The 26759-nt window shown below is 37.0% G+C and overlaps 1 protein-coding gene across 5 annotated transcripts in view; it reads right to left on the reverse strand.

Moving 5' to 3' along the window:
• The window catches only part of LOC132131123 (poly(rC)-binding protein 4-like), an 82728-nt gene that overhangs the window by 37708 nt on the left and 18261 nt on the right, over positions 1-26759 (reverse strand). For all 5 annotated transcript variants that reach the window (XM_059543077.1, XM_059543076.1, XM_059543074.1 and 2 more), the window contains one exon: positions 610-789. In XM_059543077.1, coding sequence (XP_059399060.1) covers positions 610-717 — 108 coding nt within the window. In that variant the 5' untranslated portion in view covers positions 718-789. The remainder of the gene's footprint in view (positions 1-609; positions 790-26759) is intronic.

Below are 26759 nucleotides of genomic sequence, written 5' to 3' on the forward strand. Positions count from 1 at the left end.
AATGCAAAAGGCACGAGAGTCGACTGTTTCTGTCAGTGGTGAGTTTTAATTTTGAATGTTTGTGATAGCCTAACAAGAAAAGTAGGCTAATGTTGTGTTTAAATGTGTTGCAGCTTGTTTCAGCAACTTATTATAAAAACCTAGCAGTCAAATGCATGAGTAATATGTTGTTTATATTTGAATTTAAATGTCTATGAAAGATTGTTACTGTACTGTGATGGAAGAGTATCACAATGCAGAAAAAGCTTTTTGATTTTTTTTTTTTTTTTTTACATGATTTGATATCAAAATAATGGACAAATGTTGTGTTTTGTGGCTTAAACAGCCGCGGATCAGTAGCGGACTGCAAACGCGTCCTGTGTGAAAGCACAATGAGTCAGTGCTGCTTCAGCACCACATAAATAATGCACACGGACTGCATACGCACTGCAGACGGATTATGTGTGAAACAGGCGTTAAGTGATTATACTACATTTTACTGTATTTCAAATGATAAACAAATTCTTGCTGACAAATTATAGTGGTAAAGATTAGTAAAGATTTAAAATTATAATTAATTAACTAAATGTGACACTTTGTTACACTGAATGACATTGTGTGTGTATTTACCTTGCCGTGCATGAGCAGCCGGAGAGTTAGAGTGATGTTCATGCCTCCATCTCCAAAATCCTGCTCACAGTTCATCCTGACGTGTGATTGGGGCCCAGGGAGACGCATGAAAGATGCTCTACGGATGATGGAATGGGCAGGGAGGGGGGAAGGCAGGACTCTCTCCTTCCACTCACCGTTCTGGAACGACAACACACAAAACATCCATCAATATTTAACACTGTAACAAAATAAATAACACTTTTAAAATGCTGCAGAAACGCCAACTATATCCTCGGGCGTTTTGCCTTCATTGGGACTGAACAGTGAGAGACTGGGACACATGGGAGAGGGTTGGGTGGGACTGGGAAACGACCCCAGCCTAGATTCAAACGTGGTGGTTTTTGTTTGCCTTGACGGGAGTCCGCATGTCTTTACAGCGGTAAATAAGGATATATGTAATAGCCACGCCGTCTGCTGTTACGTGCAAAGTGTTCAGTTAAGTGAGGACAACCATGACCCGCGGATCCAACAATGGCTCAGCAGCTGAAGGGTGAAAATGAGGGCTTCTATTACAGTGCCACCAAAGCCAGTAGGACCAATTTAGCCAATCGTACAAAGCAGGAGAGGAAGAGTGGAAGTGCTTGCTGAAATCACTCTCGCTGCATGCTCTGCGGTTTTTGGTGACGGCCCAGAAGTGGATTGAGAGGTGGTGCTGAGTTGGGCAATTTTTTTTTTCTTTTTGATAAAGGAAATTGCAGGTTTTGTTCACCCGTGGGGAGCGGGACAGGCTCTTCTGAGACCATCTGATGGCTTTTTTTAGTCGGTGTGGTATAAAGAGAAGTTGAAAATATCTAAGATAGCAAATATGGAGCAGTTTTGTTATATATACCCACACATACTGTAGCAATGAGAGAGCTGATTTTAGATTTAGTTAGTGATTTGTGAAAACCCAACATTTTGGAACAAACAAATAAACATAAATGAATGAATCAATAATGAACTCCTTTAAAATGGTATAAATGCATAAAACTCCAAGAGCATGGCACGACTAGATTTTAAGAGTCTACAAGAAATCAGAGCAGTTCTCGTAGTTAGAAAAGAAGAGTTTGGGTAAAGAGTTGATCTTGAAAAAAAAAAAAAAAAACATTAGCAAATTATTACGTTTGTAACCTCCATCTCCCGAGGGACGGGAATCAAGTCTACTTAACACTTAAAAACTTCCGTTCAGCTTCTAAATGTACCCAAAATAAGACTGCATGTGTTATCATTCAAACTTGATTGGCAAGTGTTGCTGAAGCTTCAGGCTGAATGAAATAAGCGTTCGGCTCTCAGAGAAACTGCTACATCAAACGTCACAGGTGCTAAAACTGTGGCATCACAGCGTGCTAATGATCAATTCTCTTGAGCAGCTGATGAATCCTAGAATCAAACGCACCAACTACTGCTCGGCCTTAACACTACCCGGATTCACCCACGTTGTGGTTTCTGAAATCTGCCGACAGGTTAATTAAAGCTGCGTTTGACACGGCCGCTCAATTACAGGTGTGGGTGTGTGTTTTCAGATAACATCAGAACACAGCCAAGATTTCAAAGGGGCAGTGCATCAGTCAGTCAGGGCTGTAAAAACTAGGTCAGAAATCCAAAAAGCATAGCGAAGAGGCAATGGTGAGGCCATCTGCTGGCTGTGTAGGAGTTTGGGAGTGTGTCATTTGGATAGCGATGTCCACGGGGGGTGGTGGCATATGCATATCATTAGTGCAAGGCGATCGCTACTTGTGCCGGTCTCATTTTTTTTTCTCGTCCCTCAAGGCGATCCACCAACCAATTAGAAGAAGAGACAGCGAGAGGAACGAGAGCGAGATGATGGTGCCCACTGGTTCTGGTTCACAACTGTGGTCACCGGGATTTTGACAAGTCGAAAGTGTTTACGGATCTTCTGTTGGTCCTGGAACAACATTTCTGTCTAAACAATAAAATCTCAAAAATGACAATAAAACACTGCACTATGAAATCCATTTCATTCACTCCTTTCTTCCCCAATTCAGTTTTCATTTAAGTCGCTTTGAATAAAACTGACTGCTAAATGACTAAATGCAAATGTAAACTAAAACTTGGATGAAAAAATGGGATGTTCCTAAATAATAATTTAATAAACTTTATTATAATTATAAATTAGTTATATATATATATATTTTTTTTTCTTCTCTCCTTAATTTCTTCAAATTAAACTGGATGTTTATATTGGTGGGTTGTAATTTGTATATGACAATAGTTTAACAAATGTTTTTTTTTTGTGCTTAAAATTCACAGAAACTATTATCCATATTGTGATTTGATTAAGTGTACAGCTCTACCTTTGATTTATTCATCCAAATGTAACCAAATTACAAACTGCCAGATGGAAATTGCCATCACTTCATCAATAAATATGTACATTGTACATTTTCATGCCAGATCACAATAATAAATCGCTGCTGCTACAGATGTCAGGTTTCAAAGGCTCTTTGTTCCCACCAAGCCTAAAAGAACCTCAGTCAAGAGGTTTAGAGCTATGTCTAGGCCTAAAGAGTTTTTTATTAAACCGAGAAAGGTATGTCGGTAGATATAAAAAAATCAATACTGAATGTTAAGGTTCCCAGCCAATAATCAATTACATAAAATCATTAAACCCAGTCTAACTGATTTTTTTTATGAGTCCATTCACAGCCACTAAACCACAGATCTAAACCTCTAACCCTAAATCAAACCTGGAATGTTGTTTCCAGACCACCAAGGTCCATGTTTATCCAGGAACATTTGCTACTGTGAGGTTACTTGCACCTGTATATCTAAGAACCAGTAGCAAGGTCTCTGTTTGAACATAATCTCCCATCTAATTAATGCAAATCACATTTTCTTTATGTGTAATACAGTGCTGCATCTAATGAAGACTAATTAGCAGAGCTAAATGATGCTTCGCCGACCTGTAGTGTGTGAAAATATGGATTATCAAGACTACCCACAGTCAATTACAATAAAGCACCACAGTGACCGTGTTTACATGCACAGAGATCTCAAAAGAGTTCTGTTTTCTGGCTAAGCCTTTATTCCGAAAAAAAGAATTACTCACTTCACAGCTGCTGGAAATTTGAATAATGTGAATGGCATGGCAGCGAGCATCAGTCAAATGGAAAAAAATATTATAATTAAAGACATTTATAGGCTATTGGAAACCCTTAAATACAAATCGCTTGTAATGTGACATAATTGCTCATCACTTTTGACCAATATCTGGTGCTGCCACAAAATTGATCTGGTAAAATCGGTGTTGAATGACTATGATGCACGTTAATTTTGGTATCGTTATGCCAAAGAGTTGCAGAAATATGGCCTCAGATCCAGTTTGGTATCATGCCAACAACTTTGACCACAAGTTACACGAAAATGGTTTGAGATATCCAAAAGCTTTTAGTAACTTTTTCCCAGCATGGTCTAATGATAATACGTGTAAAATTTGACATGTTGATAACCAAAAAAAACTCCTTGGTTAGAAAGTGACTTGAACGGTGCTTTATACATCACAAAACTACAATGTACCTTTTTTGCCTGCAAAACTGTTGGCAAAATTTTGCTAATCTTATCACGCCTTAAAACTATTGAATATCCTGCTTCAAGTATGCATTTCTCCATTGTCTCAAGTTTTATTTTATTTCATGCTAAGTATATTTAATATCACCCAGATTTATCTTTGTTTGGACCCGTTTAGTTTGGATTTTCTGAATAAGGCGTTCGCAAAACCTAAAATTCTGATTACAACAATAACATGCCAGCTGTGTTATTGAGATAGACCAGAATATTGGCATAATCTGGTTATAGTGATCAAGTTAATGCATTTACATTATGTTTGCATGATCAGAATACACACAAATTCTGATTAACATCGGAATATTCTATTTCATGCAAATACAGTTATTGATTATATAAGAGTACCATGAAAAAAACATGGTATTAACGTCTAAGGCAAATATTATCATGGTACAGTAAGCATGTCAAACCATCAGAAACAGATTGCCTCATGTGTCCTTAAATAAAAGTAACATGGGACATATACCACATGTTGTGAGCTAGTATCCCAAATGTGCATTTCAGAGCACAGCTTGAGATCGATACACACTCACACACTGACATTAAGGAGCACCTGCACTCACGCTGGGAGGGTCTGAATATGAACACAAACTCAGGATTCATTCAAAGCATCTGTATGCAGGGAGACATTCGAGGTCACAGCAGAGCGCTGCTATTTGCATTGGTCTTTTTCTCTCTTTCGCTCTCTCTCTCTTCTTCCGTGTTTGACACGCAGCTCAAATACACAACCTGCCAGTCAAGGCCACACACACTAATATATCAGTTCACTGCGTGCTTGTCCCGCAGCCCTCCCCACTTCACCCCTTCTACATTCATAATGGCTCATTCCATGAATACAAGGGCTGTAACAGGAAACCACCAAAGCAAGAGTGGTAGGGGTGCCCCAGGCAGGCCTTAATGATCACTAGGGCCTTGATGAACTCTTGGTCATTATTTAATTCTTCATTGTGCAGTTCTTTCTGTCAATATTTATATTTTAAAGTGGACTTTTGCTGCAGTTTATTGAATTCTTCTTTCCTGATAAAAAATAAAAATAATCCACTTCTACTCAAGGTTTCTTGCAGCAAAAAAAACAAAAAAAAAAAAACAACAGCAACTTTTTGCTATAGAGTGCAACAGTTCAGTTCCAGAAGTAAAATGCCATCAATGTTCTCCATTGGGAAATGTATTGTTAACATCAACTCATAAACCATTAAAGAAAGACCTACTGTGAGCTCCGAGGATCTTAATCAATGTTATGTGCTTTTGTTAAAGCCAGCGATTCACATTATTTCACCTTATCTTTTAAATAATAATGTTTAATGGGAATCTTTGGTGAAAAACTACATTACCCATGATCTTGTACAGAAAATGCCAGCAATCAGAGAGTCGCAGCAAGCAAATTATGTTAAACGAGCGCTGAGCTCCGCCCACTCCCATGAAGCACCGCAAAGGACACAATCGAGGTGAACTTTACATGCTCTCAAAACACCTAAATATTTAAATAAACGGTATATGCATATTTTGTTTGTTTTGTTTTGTTTTTAATTTGATGATGTCATTCACAATGGTTCACGGGATTGTAGTCCATTCTTTCCTATGTAAATAAGCTCTGTTGTGATGTCTGAACTATTTGCATATAAAATGAGTAATGTTTTCGTATTGGTTGCTTTGTTATTTAAAGAGACCATATCTTGCCGTTTATTGTAAAAAGTCCACTTTTAGTCAAGGTTTCTGACGCCAAAAAAATTTTTGTTACGGTACCTTTAAACTTACATTTGTAAATAAACTTTGTTGTGATTGACTAATCTCTTTTGCATATGAAATGAGTGACAATATCCTATTGGTTGGAGATTTACTGCAAAAAAATCTGATCCCTTCAGCTAGGGCATCCCATAGAGTCAAGACCTCTTGAATTTCTCAAATGTGGCTCCTAGATGGAAATGAGACCACATGGACAACAAACCGAGACTTTTACTCAAGTACTACAGTTTTATCAGAGTTATTATTACAAAGTTTTGCGACCAAACATCAGAGATCTCAACAAGAACATTTCTCATCAATTTCCCCATTCATTTTTGAATAATGGTAATAAACACTTCTCATTTATGTCTTTAATAATAAAAATAATACATGAATTGCAAAATGTAGGTATTCTTCAAAAAAAAAAAATGAGTTTCCATATCAAAGCATGTGTCAAATTATGCTCGGATTTGTTGAGATACCAAAGTTTGAGAGTAAAAGTCAGAAATCTCAATAAGCACTCAAACATTTCCAATTCAAACACCAAATGATCAAACAGCAATCCATGATAATATTATAGCTAAAGACTCATGTTGTATGTCAACAATTGTCTCATTTTTTTTTTTGGTTAAAGTTAGCCTAAGGAATTTTTGCAGAAACATCTAAAACCTGTGTGTTTGGTCACATTTACCATTATTTCAACAGGAATCCATGCCAGAGGATTATTTTAAGTGAGGATGAAAGATTTTCCCACACAGATTTCGCAACGGGTTCAAGTTGGTCATGCAAATTCACAGTGTTGACCAATAGAAAGCTGCTTGGTTTGCATCTGACTTCATGCACTACTGAAAATAGACAATGAGCTTTTTATACCCGTAAAATTTAGCAGAAATTTCTCTAATGTGACTTTAACTGCAAACCACATTATTTATCTCATGAACTATAAAAAAAAGTAGTCTTAGCAATAAAATGCTCCTCTGGAATGTTGCATCATGACTTGATTTGAGATAAACCATTCACTGAGCTCATACACACCATCTAAGGCTGTGGATTACCGGTCGGATTAATCTCAGATTTTGAAGGACTTTCTTGGATGTCCATCGTCCACACCCAATAGAATTTCTATTACAGCCCATGACACTTCGTCTCAGTGAACATGAATTATGGAACTGATTTCCATAGGATGGGGTTAAAACCATTTTTTAAAATCCCCGTCCATCCCCAATTCCCTTTCTCTTTCTCAGTGACCCACGGATGATGGATTCGGGGCCTGTCCCAACAGGCTCTTCGCCCATTTCACCATCACCCCTCCAAATCAAACAGACAAGCTTCCGTCTCTATAAACGCTGGGCTGTCCTTGGACTGGAAGCTCTATTAACATCACACAAGGGGTGAACTGATGTTATTGTTGGGTGAATTGCTTTGACGATATGTAAAGAGGCTGGTTAAAAACACTGGGTCTAATCTCTTATGCAGGACAACAATGAGCCAGCAGGCCTTGGGTAAATAATATTTTCTCTGCTGACGAAAAAGCATTCGAATTCGCAAAAGAATCCTCACATGAACCCATTGCAAAACTGTATCTAATGTTACAGTATCCATTTTTTTTTTGAGGCATGAAAGCACTTGCACAGATATTGTTATATATAGACAATATCAAATTCGATTCATGTTTTATTTACTGTTCATGTTTTGCCCTAATTTACAGTGCAATGATCTGAAAGATCCCAAGAAATCATAACATTGATTAGCAAATATGTTTGGAGATTATGTAATGATGAATGCACAGACATGTAATAATGTAATAATAATACTGAAAGTTGATAAGTTGATATAAATTTGATATCTGAAAGTGTCCCAATTATGAACGTGAATGCCAAATATTTAATCTCAAAAGTGTTTTGCTCTTTATGCACACAGAACAGGATCCAATCAGTGGTAGATGACAAAAAAAGAAATAAAAATGCAACTGATTTCCAAAGTAAGCGAAACTGATTTGCCTGAAAACAAGTGCATCATATAGTTGAAATGTGTTTCTCGGCGTATATCGTGCACAGTGTGTTCCTCACACCGACACACACACTATTTAAACAGCACGAGTGTAGGGCAGCATGTCTCAGCTTTGACAGGGCCTTGCCAGAACACAAAGACAAAACAAGATCATGCAGTTTCGCCTTCCCTCCCTCCACCCACTCCATCCATCCTCACGTCTCGCCCTCCCTCTCCTTCCATCACTCATCCCGTGCACATGATCACTATAATTATGCTATGTGGGATAGCAGGGGCATTGAAGAGCTCTCGAAAGAAGCCGAGTTCTCCACTCTGAAGTGCGCGTGCTTAAGTACAAAGCAGTCTGACTCGATTTAGCCCAATTTCTTTTGTGACTGTTGCATCACAATCGTACATTATTACGTTTTGTTACAATAATTGCGCGGTGAGTGGCGGCGAGCCGCGAGAGCTGCGGAGTTAAGGATTCATTTCTGGTGAGGGGTGGATTTTCTGATTGCTATCTCCTCTAAATCAATTTCCTCGCTGACAGCTCGTGCCACTACAATGACTTAAAGGTCAATGGATACGTCCCAAAAGATAACACTATCAGGATGCCGAGAGTGATTATACTGTCAAAGACTTGTGGAGTATTAGTATAATTACTGTTCTGGGGAGATTTTGAGTTGACTTTAAAGGCAAACTGAGAGTATTTTTGTTGCTGCGATATTCTTTACTCCCAAGTGTTGTGTGTATATGTCAGAGAGCTGACTGTGCAGCGCTGGGTTACATTGCTTTGTAAAAGCAGCTCTGCCGGATGACTGACAGTTAAACACAGGCGTTGACCTTGGAGGGGCTCTGGCCATCGGAGATTTATGTGACGGCTCTGAAAACAGCTCGGCAGAGAGATTGGGACTGGAGGAGGAGTCCTGCAGGAGGCTGGCTGCACCTCAGTGCTGCACATTTGCAAGTGGCACATGTTCAGCAGCACACATAGAAATGTCAAAAGCGAGATGCAACTGTGAATATGGACACAAACAGACAAAAACAGAATTTTCACATTCATTTGAGAAAATTATTAAAAGAATTGTTGAAAATTTGAAAATACTGCTGTTGTGACATTTTAAAACATTGAGCTGTTTATAAAACCATTAAATGGTTATATTAATGGTTAAATTAATATAATTATAGTATAATTATTATCAAAATATTCTTAAAGTATATTTGTTTGTTTATTTTAGCATACTCATAATTTAGTAAAAATCAAAAAAAAAAAAAATAGATGAAATAAATAAATGTATAAAAATCCAGTCATTTAATGTTACTCTGCACACTCAGCATTTCATATTTATTTATTTATTTAAATAAAGTAATTTATTAGTAGTAGTAGCAGCAGTAGTATTAATTTATTGTGATTCATAATATATTATTATTATTATTAATAATAATCACTACTATTATTAGTCTTATTTTTAAATAATTACATCATTTTTTTATTTATTAAATAAATGAATGAATGAATAAATAAGTAAATAAATGTTCCCCCTTATAATGACAGTTTAAATTGCAGCTGCTAATCATGTACTTAAATGTTCTTTGGCATCTAAACATTCACGAAACTAGAGCAAGAAAAAGATCAAAAACTTGCTAATAGTGAGAAAATCTGTGCGAAAGGTGACATGACTCATGAAATCCCAGCCATGCTGAGTTGTCCTTACAGTGCTGATCTGGAATCAGTGTCCTCAAAAGCACATGTGGTAGAAGAGGAGGAGCAAACACACTCCTGACTCCAGATCAGTGAAAAGGAGCCATTGATTCACACAGACTCTAAACTGCTGTCTGCAAAAGGACAAAGAGAAGTAGAACGCCAGGTAACATTCAAATGATGGACACCAAACATTTGAATCTGAGCATTGGAAAGCCATGGCCAACATGTACTTCAGCTCTAGGACACAAACAAAAGGTTCACAAAGACAATGCCATATCATTCTAATTTAATCCTTGTGTAGTTTTACAAGGACTGTTTACTAATGTGGCAATTTCCAGGACAAACATATTCTAATCATGGATTGCATTAAGCTGAACTTGATACAAACCACAAACTCTAAACCTTTAGCTAGAGCAACCTGTTTAGCTTAAATGCTAATGCTAATGACAGATTTATTATCGTTGCTTATATTACATATATTGTGTAAGTCAAAGGCAACTGTCAACTGGTTACCAACATTCTTCGAAATATATTTTGTGTGTAGCAGATGAAGCGTTTGCGGGGGGGGGGGGGGGGGGATTTAGACCAAAAGCTTATGCTAATCACATGTTTATTATCCTTAGATTGTGTCAGGTGTGCTACTGAAAACGGTTCAAAAGACTTCATGGCTAGTACCACCACCTAAATTACCACTCGGTAACCAGGTGCTGGAATTACAGGGTTGGCAATCATTCAGAGGGCGGATTATAACGTGTAACCCACTCAGTCAGAGATCATCAATCACCATTGTCTGAACATCAAAATTAAAGAGCATCTAAAGCATACATCTATAAGAACAGCTTCTATATTACAACTTCGGTCAGTGTCTGAATTTTTAAGATGTCTTGATTTCTCGTTTTAAAGCAGAAAAGAAACTCTAGGGACAATTGGAAATTGTCTTTTTGTGTAATTGTTAAGGCCAGCATACTCTCTTATTGCAAGTGGAGCACTTAAACCCAAAAGTAAAATTTTAATTTTGTGCATAATAGAAGTAGTTAAAGTCAAACACATGACCACTAATCCAACCGCTGTGACTAGCATATGAAGATGTCAGCGATTTCCCTAATGCTTAAACCCAATGCAGTTCTACTCATCATTTTTTCTCATTTTGTGCGAATGGCTCCAGCTGAGTGGCGGTGCCGAATTAAGTTTGTTCAGTGATTTCAGACTCTTAATGAGTACAGGCAATAACCTGAAACTGCCCCATTTTGATTTAATTAGATGCTCCGCAAAAGGCAGCAGAGATATTTAACCTTCCAGCGGCAGGAAACTCCATTTCCACTTAGCTTTTCTTAGCTTTCATTTCTCACCCCTCAGTTCCTCGGCCGCCACTTGCCTGGCTCCCTCCACTTCAGTCCAGGTGAAGGTCACCGGCTGAGAATATTGGCAGAGGAAAATTACCCTGGCTTGTTTTCTCATTTTCTATGTCTGACCCCAGTTCTGAAGTGGCAAAGGATTACTCGCATACCATCGGATGGTGTAAATACAATGGAGATTGGGGGAAAAAGGACAGGAGGAACAACATAAAAGAGCTGGCTGCAGAGTTATTGGATTTTCCAATTCACATTTGCTACCTGTGATCACAAGGGGCAGCTATTAGTTGGAAATCCGTAAGTGCTTCCTCTTGACCAGAGCTGTACTTGTGATAACTACTCTGGAAGAGTTCGCGAAAGAGAAATTGTCAAATGATTCCGCACTTTATCCCAGTCTGTTTCCAAAAGAAAACTTGACAGAAATTCTATCTTGTTTTTTTTGTCTAACACATAGATTATGGAAAACTTCGCCAACCCCAGCCTTCCTGACACAAACTGACCCAAATACAAAATATACCAGCGCTGCAGAAGATCTTCCATTTGAATTAACTTGCGACTGACGCCTTCAGTCGCCGTCACAATGCTGGCTTCTCTTTTTTTCCACGAGGTGGCTTGTGATATCCGAGCCACTAAAGGCCTGTGTTCGTCAGCCCTTCCAATGACAGATATGTGTCTCGGACACGCTAGGTTAAGGGACTTGACGCCTGAGCCCAGTAGAGCATGGTGCTAAAACAACACGACGTGCCACCCACCCTTCACACAGGGGTGGATTCCAGGACTGTTGCACAAAGCAAACTGAGTGGGGCAGGGCGGAGGATCGGGGTTTGGTCTTTTGTCAGCTGCACAAGCAGAGCTGTTCGGGCGTGTGCCTCTGATCTTTGGGAGGCTCCTCAGCTGTTCTATGCTGGACAGCTGAAGCCCTGAGGGATCCAGACAGCCTGCTCGAATTAGAGTACAGGCGACAGGACTCGACGCATTTCCCCCTTGTGAAAACATATCTTACTTTTGATATACACAACTACTCAGTTTCTCAGTGTTCCTATAAACACGTGTTTAATTATGCAAAGTACCTAATAGGGCACTTCGTGATGTCGCCAAGAAGAACCTATTGCTTGATCAAGATCCTTTGGATGATCATTCCTGGGTGGGTCAATGCTCTATTAATTAAAAATACTGTATGCATTAAAGGAATGGTTCTATATATATATATATATATATATATATATATATATATATATATATATATATATATATATATATATATATATATATATATATATGAATATAAGTGAATGATCACCAAAACGGTTTGGTTATCAACATTAATCAAAATACCTTCTTTTGTGTTCTTCATAAGGAATAAGTCCATATGTGTTTGGAATGATATGAGAGTTAGTAAATGATTACAATTTCGCCATTTTTGGTTGAGATAAAAAATGCAATTCAAATATTTAATGTCTTGCATTCTTTTTCTATGATTAACATGTTTTTTCACTTCTACTATTGTGAAAATTGTGATATGACTTTTCTGATACTTTCCTGATATCATATAGAAAAAAAAATTACTAAATTTTATTTATTTATTTATTTATTATTAGAAAAGCAGTAGTTTGGTGTAATGTTCTTCTATAATTACTTGGCTACCATGCAAACTATAAAACTGTAGTTGTAAGCACAAAAAACGACCAAGCATAGCCTATATTTTGTAAAATGGTTGTGTTGACAAAAAAGCAAAACATGGCAATTCTACTTCACCTAGTTAATACTCAATATATGAGCTTGTTACTACACCCCTGGGTCTAATTTAAACCCAAACCCTACCTTGACAATCGATTCTCATTTTATTTCTGAATCATAGAGTCAAGCCCCTATCTGTAAAAAGCCTGATCCCATTGGTTATAGAAATACTGTATCTGGAACTAACTTCACATAAAGTATGTAATTGTATAAAGCAGTTCAAAAACACTAGAGCCTTTGACTTTGCTATATCTAAATCTCACCGCAGGGGTGAAAAAGAACACAAGAAATTCAAAACTACTTCTCTAATATTTGAGGTTCCCAACATTTCTTAAAAGGCCTGATCACTCTAACTTCAACCAGGCAGCGCTCTTCAGTGGTCAGACTCACACCACTTCTCCTCAAGGTTTTAATGAGATCCATGGGGAACAAAGTTTCTCGCTCACCGTGCCCTAACACTCTGTAAGAGCGCTGACCTCCTGCCCCATCATACTGTCAAACCACGTCATGAGAGACCCAAGAACTATTAAAACCAAATGAGAAATAAAAAATAAGTTGCAAAACTTACACCGCTAATGATCCATTCAGTGTATATGTTGGCTGCTGCTATTTATTTCTCAATTTTGTTCAGAGATAAGCCAGGCTGAATGATGTTCAGTCCCGTGAAGGTGAAATTACCCCGATTGATAAAATGTCACAGATATTAAAGGTTACATTCGGCCCTCTTCTTGAAAACCAATTTCCTTACCATTAAATTCTTTAATACTATAGAGATATTTTTAGTCTATAACATAGCCATTTGGTGACTGATATAACCTAATCTCTTTACATTACCAAACCTTATGATATAAGAAGTAAATTACTGCTATTTTTACCAACCATCTGCCCTGTAATCTCTATTCAAGCACTGTTCTTTAATTTGCAGCGTCGCGCCATATAGGTGTAAATCATAAAAGCGAGTGTCAATGTTAAAGGTCCCATGACATGAAAATTTCACTTTCTGAGGTTTTTTAACATTAATACGACTTCCCCTAGCATGTATGTGGTCCCCAAGTTTCTAAAAATTTTAATCAGTGTAAATCGAGATTTTACTATCTTTCTCTGCCTTTGAAAAAATGGAAGCTCAATCGGGCTGATCTGGAATCTCCTCTTTGTGACGTTGTAAAGAGAAATGTTACCTCCCCTTTCTCTGCTTTGCCCGCCCAAATATTTACATATAATTCAGTCGCAATGTCAGCACAGGCGTTACAAACAGACTTTTATGATATGGATTCGACAGCACCGGCACAAACAGTGAGTAACAGTGTTCATTAATGCCTGATCTGTGATCAGTGATTTCTGATGTGTAGTTAATCATTCAAGCTCACACAAACTTTCTTTCTAAATCGTTTAATACTGTTTATGCATCACTGAATCAAGCCAGTGACTAAACGATCAACTTGACGTTGTTTCTCTTAGTAGCATGAAACAAATCTGTTATTTAAATTGTGATTTAACTACAGAGAGCGATCAAAGAACGCTCCCTTTTTTTTCGGAGCTCTCACACATCGCGAGTCACGTTATATCTGCACACTTGCCCAAACTGCCGTTACATTGAATGACGCTGTTATGCTGCACAACAAAGCTCTTACTGTATTCATGTGTTTGCTGTTAGTTGTGGTGAAAGCATTTTGTGAGAGAAAACGTGTTGCAATAATGACGAGATCACTGCATTCACGCGATAAACAGACTCGGTCTACTCAATACTCATCACTGCAGCCTTTCATGTGATGGGAAAAGATCGAAAAAATAATTATATAATCAACAAATCCACGATTCGTTAATCTCGACAGCTGTAATAGTATATATATATATATATATTTGAGAGGGGTTCCACATGTAATACGCATTTCAAATGCAAAGATGTCAGCCAATCACAACAGTTGTCGTTTCCTCGGAGTCTCACAGCAGACACGCCCCTTCAAACAGAGCATTCAAGCCAGAGGGCTAATATCAGGATATAAAAAATGCTTTTTATTTCTAAATTTTAAATTTAAAAATCATACTAACAATATAAGTACACCTAAGGAAACATTAAAAAGCATTTAAAGAAAAGGAAATAATCCATGTCATGGGACCTTTAAAACTCGTTCTGTTTCAGAGAAATATAAAGCAAGACATTTATAGGTCGATTCTCCCAAAGTGTAAACAGTGGATGTGTTGCTTTCAAAACATTTCTCTGTTTGTTTGCACTGCCTGATCAGTCCGACAACAGCAGCATTGGGTCAACCAATTGGGTGAGTTTGGAGGCGGGGCCATCTGTTTCACCGACCAACTACAGTCAGTGAATGTTTTGGTTTGATAACAGTAATTTTTTGGCTGTTACAGCAGAACTGACTCAACCAATATGGTGTGTTTGGGGCGGGGCCATTCCATTCATATATATATATATATATATATATATATATATATATATATATATATATATACGTAGATACCTCATTAGCGACTGTTTCTATGGGCTGTGATATGTACGCCATTTGCCATTTTTGGAATGGTCTGAACCTCCGAGCGTGTTGACTGTGTGCCTCTGCAATAGCAAGTTAAATGCTTGTATATGTTTGAAAATGCATTGATCATTATGGTGAATAACGTCAAGTTGACCATTCCAAGATGGCGGACGCATTAACGTATCTGGAGCGGATCAAATAGGGCATCTATAGATATCTATGGGGCCAACTGTTTCAAAGCCCAACTGCAGTCAGGGAATGTTTCTATTTGAAAACAATCATGTTTTGCTGTTATTCAGTGTACTGACACTAAATTTCACACTTTTAAATAAAGATCTTTCTAACAAATCAATGCAAAAATGTGATACAACAAGCATGTCTTACTTGAGTTTGCATGTACAATGTGCGTGTGTGTGCATTAATGAAATGAAGATGGCCTTTTGATTTATTTGCATTACAAAGCAGGCACAAAAACCAGCTGTATTCCATCAAAACCAGGCAATCTGATTCTCCGAAAAGCATTTTTCTTGTGCACTTGTGCACCATCAAATCTCCCACTCCTGGTTTTTAGAAAGATTGCTTTTGGAGAGAGATAAATAAACATATTCCAAACAGATAACGTCTGATTAAAAATTCTCGTCGCAAATTAATGTGTCGTCGCAGACGAATCTCATTACTCCTTCTGATGACAAATGGTACACCTAGGTTGCAATATCCATATACTAATATCCTGGATCCCGTTGTGATTTAATAAACGCACTTCTGACATTTACGCATCTTTATCTTATTCGTTTAACAACAGAATATTAGTCCTAAATGAGGAGCGGCATAACAACCCACCGTGCCAATTAGGTGAAGGGACAAATGATCTAATTATAGAATTGTAATTCTGGGGTTTTATGCTATGACAGGCGAAGAAGCGGGGACGCCAGACAGCCTAGTTAAGTCATGTCACTCTAATTGTGATTTACAGCTCTGTTCAGTCAATGCGTGTGCGATGGAGGCGTCTGATGGACTGGATGGACTGGATGGCCTGCTCTCATTAGTAAATGTCTCCCTTTGTCTGTACCAAAGAATGGGTAGCGCTGACCGCTATACACTCGGTGTCATTTGGCTAACCATCCGAGCGTTGGGCAAGGCCCGCCGACTGGATCCACTGTTGGTTTTGTCAGCAATTATCAGTGCAGAAGAAGCAGGTAAATTTGGTCCTCACAGAAGTGTGGAGTAGCGCTAGACCACATGCGCAGCTTGTTAAGAGGTTCACGTGGCGTTAGCCCTTGTTAATTTACACGTTACTTGGTATAAAATCCCAATTTGCGGTGTTACATTCCAACGCTGGTAAAAATAAAACCTTTGGGATGTTGACGCAAGTGACTAGCGCTGAGCTCAGCCTCTCATGGTGGGAGCATGTCATTCCATGTTTCGTCTATTGAGTGAGCACTCTGTCTCTGTCTCCAGGGGGTCCGTCGTGTGCTAGAACACAGTCTGGCCCCCATCCCATGTACCTTAGGCTAAACCGTCCAGATAGCATTCAAACTCTTCTGCGTAACATGCATCTGCCTCGTTAACCCCTACAGCACCTATTGATTTTTTTTCTCCCCATGATTTTACGGATCCTCAAGCTTTCCACAGCCATTGTGCTAATTCAGACTTACAAGGGATAATGTAATGCTGGGCTTCCTGTGTCTGCTGCAATGCAATTCAATAGGACAATAAGTCAAGATAATTTAGCCATCTGTTGGTTCTCTGCTGAAACGGCAGAAGTATTATGTTCTGTTTCTTGACTCTTCAGTGTTTCAGTTTATATATACTTAATTTATATACACTCAAACCAAAACGTATTCGGACACCTTCAACATTTCACACATTATTCGCTTTTTTTTATTTTATTTCGCAGTTTATTTCGAAAATGGTAATGAAATATGACAAGAACTCAGAGTTAAACTGTGTCAGAACAAATCCATCTTTGTAATGTCGGATAAGACTTAAGTGAAACATGGTCAGGTAAAAGTGTATGAATAATTTGTGCTCAAAAATTCTTATCAATTTTACTGGTTGTGCACCGTATGAAGAATTTTTGTGCATAATATATCGCAGTATAATTTATTTTGCTATCTTCACTTACATAAATGAACTATAGTGTCCTGCAACCATATATATATATATATATATATATATGATGATATGAAATTCAAATAAACATTGTCCTAACAACAACAACAACAAAAATAATAATTTTATTGTTGTTATTATTATTACATAAAAAGGCAAATTTACAAAATCTTTAATATTAAATTACATTAAATAGTTCATACACTTGCATATATTAATAATAATAATAATAATAATCTTATATTTTTCAATTGAATTATTATTTAATATTAAATCATAATAAATATTGTAAATGTCTTCATATTTCATCATAATTATAATAATTCACATTATTATCACTGTTGTTATGAAATAAATTCATATTATATTACATTACATCAAAATTATATTACATATATTTGCCTTCATATTTAGAAATAATAATAACAATAATATAACAATAGAATATATTCATAAGTAAAATAAATATTTAGCTGTATACCATTACATTCACTCTGATACTGATCTATGCAGTCTAAGTTGTGTATCTACTACAGTGCCAATGTATGTAAAATAGCTACTGTTTTAGCTATACTGAATGCTAAGTTGTAATGGATGTACATGGATAAATCTCAGTATTTGTTTGTGTGTCTGTTATGTTGTTACTCGAGTTAAACTGCTGCTGTATTATTCATTGATGGCAGGCAAGTTACTGCAAATGGTCATAAAAGACACGAGAAGGTTTGTGTCTTGTTTTATTTTCCTTGATTAAAATCATCCATTATATTGGGCATTATAATTATTAGAAGCAGAACTCCCACGCTTTGACAATTAATCAGAAAAAAAGTCCTATAATTGCACAAAATATGAAAGTCTTGAGTGGATTAATTTGTGATTTAATTGAGGCAAGATTTATTTGCAAAAAAAAGATAAAAACATGTTTCATGCAAAGCCTACAGCATATTTCTAATGCTACTGCCTACTTTCAAACTGATTTGTTATTAAAATTTGCCAATTTATTTTAGATTTTCCATTTGATCATGCTGCTTAATCACATAAATGTTAGAAGAATGAACCACAATTAAAATGCAGCCAAGTCTATTTCTCTCATATCCTTTGAAGAAGCAACCTGTGCAAAATAAAACCCATAAACAACAAAATTATGACTCCAAAAATACCCAAAATCATGAAAAGGACAGAAACCAGAAACCTTTCTAAACAAATACAAGGCTTTGTCGCTAAGCTCTGTGTCTCCACAACCTCAGACTACAGTCCCTGTGAGAGCTACGACGGCACATATAAAAATACCCCTTTTGTCATCTTAAATGACACTGGAATGAACCAAACCTCGATGGGCGGCATCTAGAAACACAGCCTTGTGCATGACTGACAGTCATAGCATAGTAGTTCCAAGTCAACCTATGGACCGTTATTTGAATTCATGGTCAATAGCATCTCTTCCCTGAACTTTACCTCTCCCTGTCTTATCTCGTTCTCTCTCAAGTTGGCAGTCTGCTGTTTCTTTACTCTCAGTTAAAGTAATGGACATCTGGGCAGCAATCAGGACGGCCCCTCCGGGGTAAAAACACCCACAAAGGATCTGCACGTCTCGTCTCTTGCTAGATAGTGGGCTTTAATCGATGAGCTCAGAAGACTAATTGTAAAACAAGCTACAGCAATACAGAATCCCGTTAAGAACCGAGTCATCATTTCCTCTCATGTCTCAGATGAATTTCCTCCCAGGCTCATTTAATGGGTCATTTAAAAGGTCTGTTTGTTAGTAAACATCAAGGATGCATTGTTCAGTTTTTGCTCTTTTTTTAAACATTTCGAACATTTTTTTTTTTACAAATGCTAAGGCTATGCATAGAGATTTAATTTTCATTCATAACACAGCATAAGTATGCATTCTTAGCATCATTGTGCGCTAGCGGACATTAGTGTGAACTGATCCAGAAAGATACTCAAAGTACTTTGCTTCTAGCTACTGTACATAAATTAGATTTTATGCACTTCTGTTTCCAAAATGTGCCAGAACGTAATTGATAACTTAAGTGCACATTTTTAGCATGCCTGCAACCTATAGCTAACAAAAAATATTTTAAGACTGTTATAAAAGTTATAAAAATGCTATTTCTGAATGTTCTTTGAACGTTTTTGTTCTAACGTTTTGAGAACATTATTAAAGACCGGATAACTTTGAACAAATGTTTTATTAACGGTACTGAAACGTTTGTTCATAACATAGAGAGAACTTTGCCAGAAATGTAATGAAGTTCTGAGAACGTTCCTTAGAGGCAGATGCTTCTTTTTAAGTGTCGAACATGATTCATAACCTTATGCAAGTATGTCTTAAAGGAACACTACACTTTTTTTGAAAATAGGCAAATTTTCCAAATCGCTTAGAGTTAAACAGTTTTGCCATTTTTGGATCCATTCAGTCGATCTACGGGTCTGGCGGTAGCACTTTTAGCTTAGCTTAGCTTAGCATAGATCATTGAATCGGATTAGACCATTAGCATCTCACTCAAAATTTACCATAGAGTTTCTATATTTTTCCTATTTTTTCTTTTGTAGTTACATCATGTAAAAAGACGACGGAAAATTAAAAGTATTTTCTTGGCTGATATGGGTAGGAACTATACTCATTCCAGCGTAATAATCAAGGAACTTTACTGCCATATCACTGGTGCAGCAGGCGCAGTGATATTACGCAGCACTTAAAAATAGTCCCCAGCTAGTTATATCGTAATATCATTGCGCCTGCTGCACCCGTGGTACGGCAGCAAAGCTCATTGATACCACAAGTCACGCTATTGTTGGCATTAGCATAAAGAAGGCCAGAAACATACTCACTAAAAGTATGTGAACACAGATGCTTCTAGAATAGCAAGCTTTATTTCATACTGTGCCAGAACACGATTCATAACCCCATGAAAGTACGCAAGTGAATATTTAACATTGTCAAAAGTAACGCTATATCAAACATTAGCATTAAAAGGTCTAAAAACATAGACTATAAAAGTATATTAACACAGGCGCTTCTATCCACACAAACAAAATGTCATGTCTTGTGTCAGGATTAGGGCTGCTCGATATTGGGAAAAAATGTCATTGCGATATTTTATTTTTCTGCGATATATATTGCGATATGAAATCTAATCAAATTTTTTTACAAACAAAAATGGGGTGATTACACTTAAATTCTCATTTTAAATGATTTAAACATCGACGCCATCGTGTCAATTGATTAATATGCGCGAGGGAGAGAGAGAAAGACAGCGCTCGTGTTGTTTGAAGACGGTGAGCGTGCGGCAGGCGCTCTCTCTCTCTCGCGCGCTCTCTCTCCCTCTGTCTCTCTCTCTGTCTCGCCCTCTCTCTCTCTCTCTCTCTCTCTCTCGCTCACTCTCTCTCTCTCTCTCGCTCTCTCTCTCCCTCTGTCTCTCTCTCTCTCTCTCCCTTTGTCTCTCTCTCTCTCTCTCTCTCGAACGCGCTCTCTCTCTCACTCGCTCTATCTCTCTGCCCTGTTAAACTGACAGGACTTAATAACACATGCAAATGATAAACTTTCACTCTATGATGGTTAAGCTGTGCAATTAATCCGCGAATCACATTCGTCAAGGGCCGGGGAGCAGCTGGCCCCTACGGTTAATGAATAACGGATCAACTACGACAGCCTACATCGCACATCCTGTGATGTGACTATCGTGGATTTGTACATTGCGATATCGATGCTTAAACGACACATCGTGCAGCCCTAGTCAGGATACAATTATTTACGCAATGTTCTACGTTAGCATTAGCATTAAGCAATATGCTGCTTGAGCATTAGCTTATACCATGTACCACTGGCTTTCTCCTTCAGGTCAAATACTTTCATTACAGAAAAACAGTTTAAAGAGAGTTAGCTGAAGTCAGCATGTTTACAGATAGCTACATGTGTTATTCATGTAGCTATCTGTAAACATAATGACTTCAGCTAACTCTCTTTAAACAATTGCACAGATGTTTGAAAGCAACTCTATCGCCCCCTAGTGTATGGAGGTTTGTTAAAGTATCAGTAAAGGGCCATTCACACAGAAAATGTTTTTGTGTTGAAAAAATGCAAGACACAGGGCAGTGGAATGGAAACGAAGCAACTTTTAACTTGAGCGCCACAGTCACAATACTGCAGCCAGTTACTCACATTTGAACACTTGTGCAAATTTAATTTTTCTCTGTTGAAGTCTAACCTCACAAGGCAAATGCCATAAGGCTAAGTCTCTAGTGTATGTTTTCTCACAGGACATGGAACCAGGGCCCGCTAAAGTCACGTAGCCCTCTTCCGATCGAGCAGTCATCTGTTAAAATCCTCTTCACGCCAGAGAAAATGAGTGCTCTGCAGCGCACGGGACACATTAGCCCCTCAGGCGAGATCCCTACATATGCTGCAGATTCTCTCAGATTACAACCAATTTTCTGGATACATTTATTACAACGCAGACAGACACATCATAGCTAGAAATCGTATTTAAAAAAATATATGCGATGCAATCCTGTTGGGAATTATTTGACGTGCATTTGTTTCTTACCCTTCTGTAAAATATTCCAAGCTATTTCTAGTATATTTATTTTTCCTTCTATTGAACTGAATTATTTTTTAAAGGCAGAGCTTATGCAAATTATATTCTGCTGTTTATGGCTAAAGTTAAAGCATTAAAAAGTAGGGAAAAAATAGAGGGACTTTCAAATGTGATATATATATATATATATATATATATATATATATATTATCAATCCCTTGATGCATAAAAATGTAAGCATGTTTTATTGTGCCCTCTTTTAAACCATGGAAAATGTTTTTTGTTTTTTTACCTCCGGTGTTCTCATTTATTTACTGATACAGTTGAGTAAACCTTTTATTTTCCTCCTCCTCTAGTCCTCGTCCTTCAGTTTAAGGTATTGAGAGTATGTATTGGTTGTCATTTGAGAGAAACGCCTATCTGGACCATTGACCTCTGTCTAAGTTGAAGGTCATTCAATCAATCTGTCACTTTACTCTGGTTCCACATGATCATGAGGATGCAAGCAACCCGAGAAGCCACTAGAGATGCTGGGATGGGGGTGAGGAGCCCCATGATCAATAGTTTCAGGTTATGGATACTTGCATTACTCGCTGCTTGCTTACGGGAACGCTTTATGTCTGATAAACCCCTGCAGTGTACACTGCAGATCAGGGCATAGATTCTTTTCATAAACATGCAAATGGTAAAATAAATTCTATCTATCTATCTATCTATCTATCTATCTATCTATCTATCTATCTATCTATATATATATATATATATCTCAAATATTTAGAGATTATAAAATAAATAAAATTAAGGAAAAAAAACATGTAAAACATAAAATACTTCTATTATAATCAGTAGCAGGACTGCAAGTAACATAGAAAACAGTTTATATAATATAAGATTTAAAAAAAAGTTTGCCATTTTTGAATACTGGTATAACACATTTAATAATACAATTGAAAAGATGATTGAAAATATGATTAATGATAATAATAATAACAACAACAACAATAATAATACAATTATAGATACTTTTATTAGCCAAGTTATAAACATAAAATACCATTAGATGGATAAACAAAATACTAAAATACTATCATAACATAGTAATTAATCATAAATAAATAAATGCATAGGTAGAACATTTCTAAACAGTTAAAAGGTGTGAATTTTAAAATAAATAAATAGATAAATAACTAAAGTTTATGATTTTTGTTGACAAATGTAGGATTTTTTTAAATAGTTTAAAATGTGTGAACGTTTAATAATAATAATAATAATACAATTATAGATACATTTATAATAGATGTATATGCATTAAATACTACTATCAGAATCTGAAACAGGGTTGCATGTAACATAGCAGACCGATCTCACAAAAAGCATATAATTTGTTCCTGTAAGACTTTACAAAAAAAGTTATGTGACATCTAATGTTGCTTTCGTCAACGAAAAATTATAAATATCGTCATCAACAAATTTTTATCACGTGACGAAAATGTGACAAGACGCAACGTAAATGCTGGTCATGTGATGATGACTATAATTAAATGTATAATGCAATACTGTTGACGAATAAAAACGAGACTAAATGTGGTCAACAAAATAAAAACTATGCTAAAATGTCTCTTAATTTTCGTTGATCAAAACCGAGACAAAACAAAATGTTATAACATCATTTTGTCGCGTTATTATTATTATTTTGCAGTAATTCTGTTTCCGGAGTCTCACTTCAGGGTCTGCATCAGGTCACACTGCGATGTCACTTCCTCAAGCCCCAATCGTGGCATTGTTTAGAAGACGACAACTAACAAAGATAAGTCCTAGAGAAAGGGACCGATGTGTGTACTTCTAACATGTTTGATTGGGAAATTAAAGTTTGTCAATTCTAATCAGAGAGTCTTCCTTGTCTGGAATGGATGTATTCTTGAGTCTATAAGGTAAGAATAATATAATAATATAACCTTGTTTGAAATGGGTTTGACTAAAAATTGGTTTTATTTTTTTCTATACTACTAGGAACTTATATTATATTGACTGGGTTAAGTAGAATTTCATTACAAAAAAAAGAGCCTAAATACAATTTTCATTGACTAAAACTAGACTAAAATGTCATCAGTTTTCGTCGACTAAAACTAGACGAGACTAAAAAGAGTATGAACGTGACTAAAGCTAATAAAAACTAAAATGACAACACACAAAGACTAGACTAAAACTCAAATTAAAACAGGTCGCCAAAAACAACACTAGTGACAACTCACTCAAAAAACCAGAAGAGGTTTAGGAAGCTTTTTAACAGGACATTGTGAGACTTGGGCAGAAAGATACGCTTATTAATTAGCATAGATTTTGGAATATTCCTAAATAAGATAAATGTGTAAATTAGAGGCCTGGCGTTTCTCATCTGTACTAGTTATCAAATAGGCCGGTCAGGCGATTTTGTTCCCTGCAGAGACTCGTGACAAGTGTCTGTGGAGATTCAAAGGTTAAGAGCAGGATAAGAGTGGATAAGAACTCCACTGGATTGGGATAAGACTTTCAAAGAATAAAAATAAATACAAAAATAACGAGCTTTCTACAGTGGCTCGCTCCCAATGATCTCAGCATAACTGATAAACTAATCCTGACCTGAACTTTGACTCGGATCATTTGTGTCACGTAAACTCTGTGGAGGATTAAAGGTAGAGGATGTGAAGAGTACAGAGAAGAATGAGAGTCAGAATAAGAATTTAATCATTTAGGTTCCCTAATGGCCCCATCAACATTTCTCCTAGCATTTTTGTGGAAGAAGAAATGAAATACCCAGTCTATTTTTTTCAAGTTGCTCTGCAGTTGCTATGATCTTCAAAATGGTGTTAATGCATTGATGTTGTACTTGCTAGGTTGTTTTGAATTGTTTTTAGCATATTGTTGTGCATTATATTGTACATTTCATAAACGTGTTCTGATTGGGTTTTAGCGGTTTATAGGTTGTTCTAAATGTTTTAATTTTTTTTTTGATATACAGTTGCTGATTATCGCCAAGGTGTGGTAAATGGTTTTTATTTTGCTATGCAGTTGCTAGTGTGTTCTGATTGGGTTTTAGTGGTTTCTTAGGTGTTCTATATTGTTTTATGGATGTTCTGAATAGTTTCTTATGAGGCCAAATCAAAAAGCCCATACAAAGTCCTTCTTTTAATGAAAAAAAAAAAAGATTTTTCATCTGTTTTAACGTCCAAATACAGATGTTCAAATCCCAACATCAAGTCAGCAAAATGTAAACCAGAGTTCCCTTTCCTTTCGTTCCTCTGCTTTCCCTTGATTTGTCCATCACCTGATCTCTGAATGGCTCCACTAAATGTAATGAGGACACGTTACGGATATGTACATTTTGTCCTTGCACCTAAATTGGTTGTAATTTGAGCCGAGCTGTTCTTCATCCGATTACATCTGCAAGCCTCTGTTTTTTGGCTCCTGTGTTTTACCAGCCACTAAAGAGTCAGACGGCTAACAAATGTAATATAATTTGGCAATCGGAAGACAGTGCGTCATGATATTTTTACAGCCTGCCCGAAACCCTGTGACGATGGAGATAGGGGAATGAAAGAGTAATATTTGAGTTGCAGGAAAAGACATCTCCATCTGGCTCTGACTGATCCCTGCTGGAGGAACTCGAGGCCTGTGGAGTGGTCAGGGTGGAAATTAAAATGCAGGTACACGGATGTCAAGATCCCTCTCTTCAGAATATGCAGTCAGAATTTTATGGCTTTCATTACGGTTTATTTGAATTGTGTGTCGTCGGCACATAGAGGAGACGACTATGTTCACTGAACAACTGAACAGTCATTGTGTTACGCAATCTAACAAAACCATTTAAAAAATACTTTTTCACCTCAAAATCAAAGGAAATAATTATTTTTTTTTTTTAAAGAAAGGAAAATTATATATATATCTGTATATTTACTCTAAAGTTAAATTGTGTTATGGTTACTCTTCTTTCAAGACTCTTTAAACACAAATGTACACATTATGCTGCATTCACTCACTGAGCAGAGGCAGAGCTGGGCCGTAACACCTATTCATTAATGCTGGAGTGACGCCACACCAATAAAACACCCGAAACCGGTCCTTAAATGTGGGCGCTTACATTGAGTGGAACGCCAGCGCTCTAAAACAGGCACCTAAATTGGCAACTCCGAGTGTCAGCCAAAAACAAGAAATAAAAATAATGGATATGCATGATTCCAGCGTGACCTGCCATTCTGAGCTGTGACCTTCAGTTACTGTAACCCACATCTATCCCATGAGCCTCTGTCTTTAGAAACAACAGAATCCCAATTTAATGGATTATTTCACCCCAAAATGAAAAGTCGCTGAAAATGGACTGCTCTTTTATTTTTCATCAGATTTGGAGAAATGTAGCATTGCATCACATGCTCATCAATGGATTCTCTGCAGTGAATGGGTGCCGTCAAAATGAGAGTCCAAACAGCTGATAAAATATAAGTCCTACCCATACTACTACCCATAAATTGTACTACCCATAATATTGCTTTTTCCATAAAAATGTAAAGAAAAAAAATAATAGTCTTGTCTGAATCAGGAGAGAAATATGCACAGATCATGACCAGTTCAAAACAGTCCAAAACATTTCAAAACAAAAATTGGTGTTCGAGAACAACAGGAGATGGACTTTTCCACTGGAGGAAGCGTTATTATGGATTACGGACTCGTATTTTGGCCAGAAGTAACAGTTTAAAGTTAAAATGACTTAATGATGGATTTGTTTCTTACAAACATACAGATTTTGTCTTCACACGACATTAACTAATCGACTGGAGTGGTGTAGGTTACTTGTGGATTATTGTGAGGTTTTTATCAGCTGTTTGGACTTTTATTCTGACGGCACCCATCCAATGCAGAAGAA

Source organism: Carassius carassius, chromosome 48 (genome assembly GCF_963082965.1).
Source record: "Carassius carassius chromosome 48, fCarCar2.1, whole genome shotgun sequence".
Classification (NCBI taxonomy): Eukaryota; Metazoa; Chordata; class Actinopteri; order Cypriniformes; family Cyprinidae; genus Carassius; species Carassius carassius.